The sequence below is a fragment of the Nomascus leucogenys genome, chromosome 12 (assembly GCF_006542625.1).
Source record: "Nomascus leucogenys isolate Asia chromosome 12, Asia_NLE_v1, whole genome shotgun sequence".
Classification (NCBI taxonomy): Eukaryota; Metazoa; Chordata; class Mammalia; order Primates; family Hylobatidae; genus Nomascus; species Nomascus leucogenys.
Window position 1 is genome coordinate 6,832,981 of NC_044392.1, and position 9,682 is coordinate 6,842,662.

General features: G+C 52.5%; 1 protein-coding gene and 1 long non-coding RNA gene across 4 annotated transcripts in view; both read right to left on the reverse strand.

The window, feature by feature from the left end:
- EPHA10 (EPH receptor A10) overlaps positions 1-7,560 on the reverse strand; it is a 46,578-nt gene extending 39,018 nt beyond the window's left edge. For all 3 annotated transcript variants that reach the window (XR_004032560.1, XM_030823465.1, XM_003273291.4), the window contains exons 1-3: positions 7,070-7,560; positions 4,911-4,975; positions 3,516-4,194 (exon numbers count right to left, since the gene is read on the reverse strand). Coding sequence is in view for 2 of the 3 variants with exons in the window: in XM_030823465.1 (XP_030679325.1) it covers positions 3,516-4,194; positions 4,911-4,975; positions 7,070-7,175 (850 nt within the window). In the remaining variant the exon portion in view is untranslated. The remainder of the gene's footprint in view (positions 1-3,515; positions 4,195-4,910; positions 4,976-7,069) is intronic.
- Positions 7,561-7,849: 289 nt separating this feature from the next.
- On the reverse strand, positions 7,850-9,404 carry LOC115837647. Its single transcript, XR_004032687.1, has 3 exons — positions 9,322-9,404; positions 8,585-8,807; positions 7,850-7,990 (listed from the first exon to the last, which is right to left on the reverse strand). It is a non-coding gene; the product is annotated as an uncharacterized LOC115837647 (long non-coding RNA).
- Positions 9,405-9,682: the final 278 nt, after the last annotated feature.

Sequence of the window (9,682 nt, forward strand, 5' to 3'; positions counted from 1 at the left end):
AAAACACACAAATGCCCCCATCCACAACCATCTCCCCTCTCCTCCTCCCTTCCAGTCCTAGAGGAGGGAATGAGCCACCTCCTGTTGAAGGCCAGCCCCTCTGTCTCCACCCTGGATCTCTCCCTTTAACCTCATCAAATACCACATTCCATCAGTCATCTCCCCTCTTGGTAGTGAAGCAGTAAAAAGTGGCCCATTTTGGGTGCAGGCAATAAGGGCACAAACTATAAAGTATGTAAAAACAGTAATAAAACTGACTAAAATCTGGCCTGCTTTTTATTAGCAACATGCATCAGCAATTCTAGCCCACATCAGTAATAAAATACTCCTGCCTCCTGGGACTGGGATGGGGATCCCCCCATATACACACTTGGTATCCCAGTGGCTCTTTGTCCTTCTGCATACAAACAAGTCTCTCCCATCTATAATAAAAATCCTCTCTCTACCCGATGTCCTCCTCAAGATACCTCCTCTTCTCCTAATTCAAATCCAGGCTTCTAGATTCCCTGACTCAAGCTCTTCAACTTCCTTTATCCCTCAGTCTACTGCAACCTGGTCTCTCTGTCCATCGCTGAGCTGCCATTGCTCTCACCAAGGCCACCAAGTGGGCACTTTCTAACCCTCGACTTACCTGACTGCTTCCCAACTCTGTAGGGCATTCCTTTCTGGACACCTCTATCTCTCTTGGCTGTCATAATAACACACTCTCCTAGTTCTCCTCCATACTCTGATCACTCCCTCTCAGCCTTTTTAATGGGCTCTGTATTTTCTACTTGTCCTTAAGTATTGCTATTCTATGAGTCTTCATTGTCGGCCCTCTTGGCTTCTTACGCCACACATTCTCCTGGTCTGTCCCAACCACACCCACAGCTTCAAGTACTAGCTCTGTCTTGCAGATCTCCAGACCCACTTTCCACCTACCTCCACTGGAATGCACCATGGACATCATAAATATGTGTCTATCCATGTCCTGTGTTCTGTACCCCAGTGAATGATCCCTCTGTCCATTCAATCCCCAGTAGCATGTAAGTCAAAGGGGACTCCTTTCTCCTCCTGTATCACATGGCCACTAAGTGCTGTGGATACTAACTCATGATCCCATCTATCCTCATCTCTCAATGATCTCTGCTACTACCTTAGTTCAGCCCTTGTGCTCTTTCTCCTGCAGTATTGCACCATCTTCCTTGTTCATCTTCTGGCCCCTAATCCTTCCCTCTTCAATCCTTTCTTTGCAATTGCAGCTTGAGTGATCTTTTGAAAATACAAATCTGAGCATGTCAGATCCCTGCTTCAAATCCTCCCCATTGGCCTAAAGCATAAAGTCTAAGCTCTTTATCCCAACATTCAAGGCCCTTCATGATTTCCACCTGCTCCTCTCCAACCCCATCACTTCACTCCCACAGCCCCACATGCCCTCTGCTCTAACCACATTTAGTTACATAGGCTCAGCCATGCTATGTTCCCTCCTGCCTCCATGCTTCTACATGCAGTTCCTAAGCTTAGAATGCTCTAAGCTGCCTGGGAAAAAGACCTTCTCCCTTCTCTGGGAAGCCTTCTCCATGCTTAGAATTAGGTTCTCCCTTCCATGCTTCCTTAGCTCTCTGTTTATGTGTCACACCCTATAGTAACCACTTTTTCACCCAATGCATTTTCACTGAACACCTACCATATGCCTTATCCTGTTATGAATGCTGGGGCTGCTGACACTAGTAAGACCCAGTCCCTGAGCTCAAGAAGTTCCTAATTTAGGGTGTGATCCCTGTAGTCCCACCTACTCAGGAGGCTGAGGCAGAAGGAATGCTGGAACCCAAGAACTCAAGGCTGTAATGCACTATGATCATACCTATGAATAGCTGCTACACGCAAGCCCAGGCAACATAGACATACCCCCATCTCTAAAAAAATAAAAGAAGTTCTTAATCTAGTGGTGAAAACACACATAAGTAGATCAGTGCCTGCCATGGGGTAAGTACAGAAATAGTTTTCAATGAATGCTGGAGAGCACCGAGGTGGATCCTAACTAAATCTGGAGAGCTCAGGAAGGTTCATGCCTCCCGGTCTTGCTCTAAATTACAATTTCCGCAGGGAGGAGATGGTGGCATTCATCTATATACATATAATAAGCCCTCAACAAATGCAGCTGGCACATCCTCAATTCATATTGGATGGATGATTGAACAAAGGAATGAGAGCAAATTTAGTCACTTCCTCCCCTGTCTTCCCACCACTCTGTGTATCCCTCTGTTATAGCATATATTACCCTCTTGTGATTTTTAAATTTTTGCATCTCTCCATCGAGACTGTGAGCTTCTTGAGAGCTGGAACTATGTCTGACTCATTTCTGTTGCCCTGGCACCCAGAAAAGGACATGGTTTAGAAAAAGCATACCTTGATCTTTCTATATTAAGTACACACATTCATAACCCCATCATCACCCTCTGTATCCAAAGCCACAGGCAAGAGAGAGAATGAGAGGTCTGTTCCTAATGCCCCCACCAGCCTGAGAACCCAGCAAAACCCTCAACATGAAGGGTCTCCCCCAGGGAGTACAGTGATTGTAGTTCAGACAGTGGGATGTGATCTTAGTAATCATCTAGTGCAACCTCCCAATCCCTCTCTCCAGCATAAAAATCCCCCCTGCCAGCCTCTAACTTGCAAGTATATGGTCCGTGACTGGGAGATTCCTCCCTGTAGTGCAACCAATCCCACTAACCTGAAGATTGGGCTGCTGTAGAGTTCTTCCTTATGCACAGGGGAGACCTCATGGTGTCATAGAATGTGAGAGTTGAGCAAGCCTGAATTCAAATCCTAGCTCCCTATTTCCTGACTTTGCAAGTGAAGTACTAATCTCTCTGAGGCTCTGTTTCTTCATCTATGAAATAGAGATAAGAATGACTTCCTTTAGGCCAGGCGCCGTGGCTCACGCCTTTAATCCCAGCACTCTGGGAGGCCTAGGTAGGTGGATCACTTGAGGTCAGGAGTTTGAGACCAGCCTGGCCAACATGGTGAAACCCCATCTCTACTAAAAATACAAAAATTAGCTGGGCATGGTGATGCACGCCTGTAATCCCAGGTACTCAGTAGGCTGAGGCAGGGGAATTGCTTGAACCCAGGAGGTGGAAGTTGCAGTTAGCCGAGATCAAGCCAGTGCACTCCAGCTTGGGCAACAGAGCAAGAGAGACTCTGTATTTAAAAAAAAAAAAAAAAAAAAAAAAAGAATGACTTCCTTTATTGCCATGAAAATAAACGAGAAGGCCTGTGCGAGGTGCGTAAGATATGGGTCCCTAATGCCTCCTTAGCTAGTCAATTTCACCTCCTAGTAGGTTCACTCGCTGGCCCTGATTGGACTCACTGGAAACTTCGCAAGACTTCAGGGCTCTCCTTGGGCTCCAGAGTCCAAGGCTTCTCCACCGCCCCCCGACCCCACACCCGCCTCTTTCATCTAGGGCACACTCTCTCTCAATTGCCACCTACGCTCTACACTCCCACCCCACGGCCCCCAGCCAACTGGATACCTTCGCAGATGTCACCACGCTCCTGGAATCCCGCGCTGCAGCTGCAGCGGCCCACAGGCACCAGCCACTCGCCGTCGGCGCCGCAGTGCATGCGTGGGGGGCTGCCAGGCTCCCCTTCCGAGTGCGCCACGCACGTTCCGGCCACTTCCACCAATGTGGAGAAGGCGCTCTCAGCTGCGGTGGCTGGGAACGTGGCCAGGCCCCGTACGGTGGCACGGCACTGCTTGTAGTAGACGCGCACCGAGACAAGAGCCACGCATGCGCCCACGTCCTGAAAGGCCAGGTGGAAACCCCGCCGGCTGAGCGGTCCGATCTCGCGCACCTCTGTGTTCAGCTTCATCTTGCGCTCACCCAGGTCGCCCTGCGTGAAGCTCTCGTCCGCCGCGATCGTGTCGATTTTGCGGGGCCGGCTGCCGCCTAGGCGGGGACGCCCGCGGCCCAGGTCGGCCTCAGTTTCCAGGTAGTAGACGTTGAAGGTCTCCTTGCAGGTGCCCGCGGCGCCAGGGATGCTGCTGCAGTCACGGAGTGTGAACTGCAGTTCCACGAAGATGCGCTGCCCGCGGCCACGGCTGATCCAGCCAGTCTGCAGCCAGTTGTCCTGGTTGGGCTCCAGCACATTGCACACTTGGTATGTGCGGATGGGACGGTCGTGTTCATCCACGCCGCTGATCTCCTCCCACTGGGGACAAGAGTAAAGGGGTGGGCAGCCCAGAGCCCACCTGCTTCCAGGAGGTGGAGCGCTAGCAGCGACTCCTGCCTTCTCTCTCACCACCATGCACACCCCGGAAATTGTAAGATGCAGCGCTGGGAGAAACTCTGGAAACAAATGAGCCCCATCCTTATTTTTATAGATGGGGAAACTGAGGCTCCAGGGGGCGAGCCATCTGACCAGGTATGCACATCAAGTTAGTGGTGGAGCTAGGAATGGTGCCTGTAGTCTCCTGACTCTCTGACCAGTGCCCTTTGCACTCCACCAAGCTGCTGTTACAGCCCACATCATCCCACCCCTACCCCAATTCTCCAAGCCTCTTTTGGGACTCCCAGTCTTGCTTGCTTTGTCAATCAATCAATGACATTGCTTGGAGGATCTACTACTATGTGCAAGCCACTGTCCTGTATTAGCTCCATCCAGATGCCATGTTTCTGTTCCTAGACAGCCAGTTCTCTCCTCACTTATTCAATTTTTTTTTTTTTTTTTTTTTTTTTTTTTTTTAGTGTCTAACTGGCTGAAGACTCAACGTTTTCTAATAGGCCACTCTGGCTTGAAGCCAGGGCTGCTGGAGACCACACACTCTGAGGAGCACTTTTGTCTGATGTAAACATGAGGAGCTGAGGAGACTGGGTCCTGGACCACCAGAGGACCCCTGGGACAGCAGGGGACACTTGTGCACTTACCCCATTACTCGGCAGTGCAGTCCAGCCCAGCTCGGCGTGGGAGGCTTTGGAATCCAGGAGGATGACTAAGGAGAGGGGAAGACAGAAATATCAGAAATCGAGAAGGTCAGTTTAGCAAGAGAGTGGAATCCTTTGGTGAAGTCCCTCTAAATTTGCTGAGAGAATGCAATAGGTGACAAATGATATGGGCAGGTTTTTCCCACTCCATACATCCCCAGGAGGGGTGTGAATAGCTCAAATCCAGAGAGAGGTAGCCACAGGGAAGGAGCTTGTATTCAGTTCCTGGGGCTGCTGTAACATATTACCACAAATTTAGTAGCTTAAAACACATTATTTTTCTGTTACAGTTCTGGAGGTCAGAAGCCCAAATCCACTTTCACTGGTCTAGAGTCAAGGTGTCAGCAGGACTGTTTTCTTTTGGAGGCTCAGAGGGGAGAATTCATGTCCTTACCATCTTCAGCGTCTAGTGGCCGCCTGTAGTCCCTAGCTTGTGGTCCCCTCCTCCATCTTCAAATCACATCACTTTAATCTCTGCCTCAGTCATCACACTGCCTCCTCCTCTGACTCTGGCTCCTCCTGCACCCCTCATACAAGGACCATTGTGATTATTGGGCCTATCCAGATAATCTAAAACAATCTCTCCATCTCAAAAGATCACTAATCACCTATGCAAAGTCCTTTTTGTCAATTAAGGTAACATTCACGGTTCTAGGGATTAGGACATTGACATATTGGGGGTGGGGGTCATTATTCAGCCTTCTACAGGGTCCATGGCAAATATTTTAAGGTTGGCTCTCAGACTGGGGGTGGGAGTCAGTGATTCTCCCCAGCCTTCTTAGGTTCCCAAAATTATAGCTAAGTGTCAATTAGAGAGAGAGAGAAAGTGAGTAGTGAATGTATCAGGGGATTCCTTTATATACCCCCCCAATCCACTGCGACTCAGGGGCTTTTCTGAGGTCGGTGCTCCCCAGGCATGAAGACTTGAACATTTTTAGTCTGACTCCCCGGGCCTCTGAGAAAACACTGTGGAGAGATACTGCTAACAACTGGAGAAATAAAGTCTCTCTTCTCCTCAGCCAGCCGTTTTCCCAGGGGCTGTCACTTCCACTGCTTTTGAAAGAATGTCTGGGGTCCTTTTATGTATACATCTATGACCCTTCCTACCAGAGAAGCTTGAAGTCCCTTTATTCCCCCAGGAGGCATCGGATCAGCAGCCTGCAACCTCTCAGCATGCATCACAGAAACTAGTTGGGACAGCAGAGCCCGCAGACCAGAGACAAGAGGTCAGGACACCCCGGAGTCTTGGAAGATTGCCCTCTGGAGCTTAAGCCAGGGGGTGGGCCACCAAGGTGAGGGCCTCTCCAGAGGCGTCAGCGACTGTGGGCAGGACCGCCGACGGCTTTCCGAGATCCGCGCAACTGACAGCACATCTGAATCGCGAACTGGAAGGCATCAGCCATCCAGGGCCCAGACCAACCCTGCGGTCAACGCCTCAGATTCCAGCTCCTCCGGATTCTGCACCTGGATATGACGCCTCTGGATTCAACTGAGCGTATAGCTCCCCCAAATGCACAATCAGAGGCAAGACGCGGGCTCCAGTATCGCCGACAGCCTCAAACCCGGCAACGCGGAGCGCGCCAGGTAGACTAAGCTCAGAATTCAGCACTGCGGACAGTTCCATGATCAGCACGTCGGGCAGCGCCCGGACCCAGCCCACTCGACCAGCATTCCACCTCGTTGGCCACACTGTGGTCTCCTCGCCCCTGTGGTCCGTGCTCCATCCCGTCTCCCATATTCCGAGCTCACCTCCTCATCTCCCTATCTCCACTCTTCATCTCCCCGCCCCCGCACCTCCCACCTCCAATCACTCAGCTTGTCCGTCTCACTGGCCGCTGGACCGCCGCCTCTGGCTCCCGCGGTTCCTGTCCTCTTTCTTTCCCAACCTCCCGGGTCTCCAGCCCCCAAGCTCCTCAGCGCACCTCTCTTCGCTATTGCTTGACCACATTTTTCTCTGTCTCTCCAGTTCTTTGCTGCCTGCTTGCTTCAAGCCCCAATACTGACTCTAGTCTCTCCAATGACTCCTTCCCCCAGAACCCCCGTCGCCAGCCCCCTATCTTTTGGTATGCCACGCTCCGAGCAGAGCTCACCAGTCTTCTCACCTTCCTCGGCTGTCCCAGGCCGCCAGGGTCCCAAAAGCAGCGCGAGACAGAGCGGCATCCGGCAGAGGAACAGGCGCAGCGGGTGTGGACCGGCGCCGGTCTCCATAGTCCGCAGACCGAGCTGTCAGTGCGGCGGCGGCTCAAGCCGCGCCAGCCTAGCACCGCTGAGCAGTGCCCCCAGACCCCAGAGCCAGCTGGGGGCGGAGTCTCGCCGCTCACCATCATCCATGGGGACCAATCACTAGGCACCGCCGCGGGATGCCAACCAATCCCCGCCAGCAGAGGGTGGGAAGGTGGAGTTTCATAGGCCAGGGGCGGAACACCCAACTGGTGGGGAAAGGAAGGGGTCCCGCAGATCTCCAAACCGTGGGGGGTGGGGCAGCTGTGGGAGCTGGCGGGGCTTTTGCGAGAGAGGGATGAGCTGGCATCGGTGGCCCAGAGTGCTAAACCTTAGCTCCTCATTCCTGAGAAGTAGGCAGGCAAGGTGGGCTTGGCTTAAGGAGGGGCGACCCTCGGGAAGGCAGCAACACTTGCAGCCTCTGAGCTAGTCTGGAAGCTCCCTTGTTCCCAGGACTTGCGGGGTTTTGAAGCTTTATGTCCTGACCCCAAGCTCTGGGGAGCTCTCCTATCTCCCTGCCCTAGGTCTGTTCCTGTGTCTGAGGCTCCCTGTGTCTCCTGGCTCATCCCTCCCCTTTCTCTTCCCGCCCTCATCACACACACACACACACACACACACACACACAGCGGCAGGAAGGAGGGGCCGAACCCGATCCCGGGAGCTGCTCGGGAAAGGAGAGCAAAGTGAGGGACGGGGTCCCGCCCTACCAGCGCGCTTCCGAGGCTGGGAAACCATGTGGACGCTGGGAAGGGGGGCGGTGGCGGTTTTGCATGAACGATCGGTTCCTCAGGTTCTTGCTCCTGCTGCCAAGATACAAGCACACCTCACAACCACCCCTGTCCTCAGTCTACTCAGAGTCGGGGGGTTCCCCTCTTTGATCACTCCCACTCCGCCCACCCCAGGGGACTGGTGAACAGCACAGCGGCCAGGAGTCGGAGACATCTGCGAGAGAGGCGGAGCAATCCTGGCAGAGTTCAGCCGGCGCTGAAGAAGCCGCAAGAAAACGTGGAACACGACCTCTGTCTAGTGAAGGTCATTTATGTGCAAGCTGAGGGTTTAACACTGGTGGTGGGAAGGGCTGGGGCCCTCCAGGACGAGGGAGGTGGCTACTGAGCGCCACCATCTGGGCTGAACTTGAGGGGAGAAAGCTCCATCCACCTCGTGGCTTTTCCGAGCTCTTTTCTTGGGGGACCCACCCCCTCTCTATTTGGAAGCGAATATAGCCTGAGAAGCCTCGAGAGTGAGTGTGAGTCCTGTGACTACTTGGCCCCTGCGATCTGAGTGTCTGTGCTTTTGCATATATGTATCCCTCACCCCTCCACCCAGCCCTCACTGGGCGCCATGCTCTGTGCTGCGGATGCCCTGGTGAACCACGCTGTTTCTGCCAGAGTCCATACCTCTTTGAACACCCGGTGTAAGGAGGATTCCTGGCATCGTAGATCACCCTACGATTCCTGGCATCACCCAGGATTCCTGGCATCGTAGATCACCCGCTTTCATGTGCCATTTCTGCGTGTGTGCGTGTGTATGCGTGCGAGTAAATGCACACGTGCCCACTCAGACACACTTGCCGGACAGTAGCAATAGGAGGAGTAGGTGGGAGGAATTGGTCTTCTTTACCTGCAGAAAGAAAGGTCATCAGGAGAGGCTGTGGCTTGGACACCACAGGAGACTAGCCCGCTGAGGAAGCAGAAGGAGGTGTGGCATCCCTCCAGTCCTTGGATGCAGGCGGGACTTCTAAAATCAGACCTACCTGAGGAAGGGTTCTCACACTGCCACCTCCTTTCCGTCTTCATTCTCCTCACGCTCGATTTCTCCCCTCCCCCTGCCTCCAGCTCTGGGAGATGGTATTTTTAGAAGCTGCTTAGAGACCCAGGACTCCTTTCATTTCAAAATGAGTCCTCACTCCACCACCCCTCACTCCTCTTTAAAACCGGGTTCCATCTCCTTAGCAGGCTCTAAGGCACCAGTCATGGCTTCTTACTGAAGCTCCAGGGACTTCGGCCCAGAGGTTCTGACCCTAGGTGCTAAAACAAAATGCAGACTTCCTCTGAACCTGACAAGGATCTTTCAGAAACCAAACAGATGGGGGAAATTATCTGGGGAAATCTACATAGGATGCTCTGGCAAACACCTGACTGTTGGAGTCTGGTTTCTATCCTCTTCCACCACACACACCTTCAGGCATCTGGGGGGAATTGCCAGACGGAGACCCTAGGAATAGGGGGAAAGAAGAGGAAAAAAAAGGAGTGAAATAATCCTTCCCTTTCTTCCTCTGAGCAATTCATTTACAATAAAACCAGAACGGAGAATCCCCAATGAATGTAGATATATGCAAATCAGCTGGACGTTAATAAGAGTTGCTCCAAGGCGGACCCCACTCTACCAGGGAGCTGCAGAACAGACAGCTCAGTAAAGAAGTTCCGGAGGGCTTTAGAAGGAAACCAACCCATTGTTTATCTCGACCTTTAAGTGCTGGGGGCCAGTTAACTAAT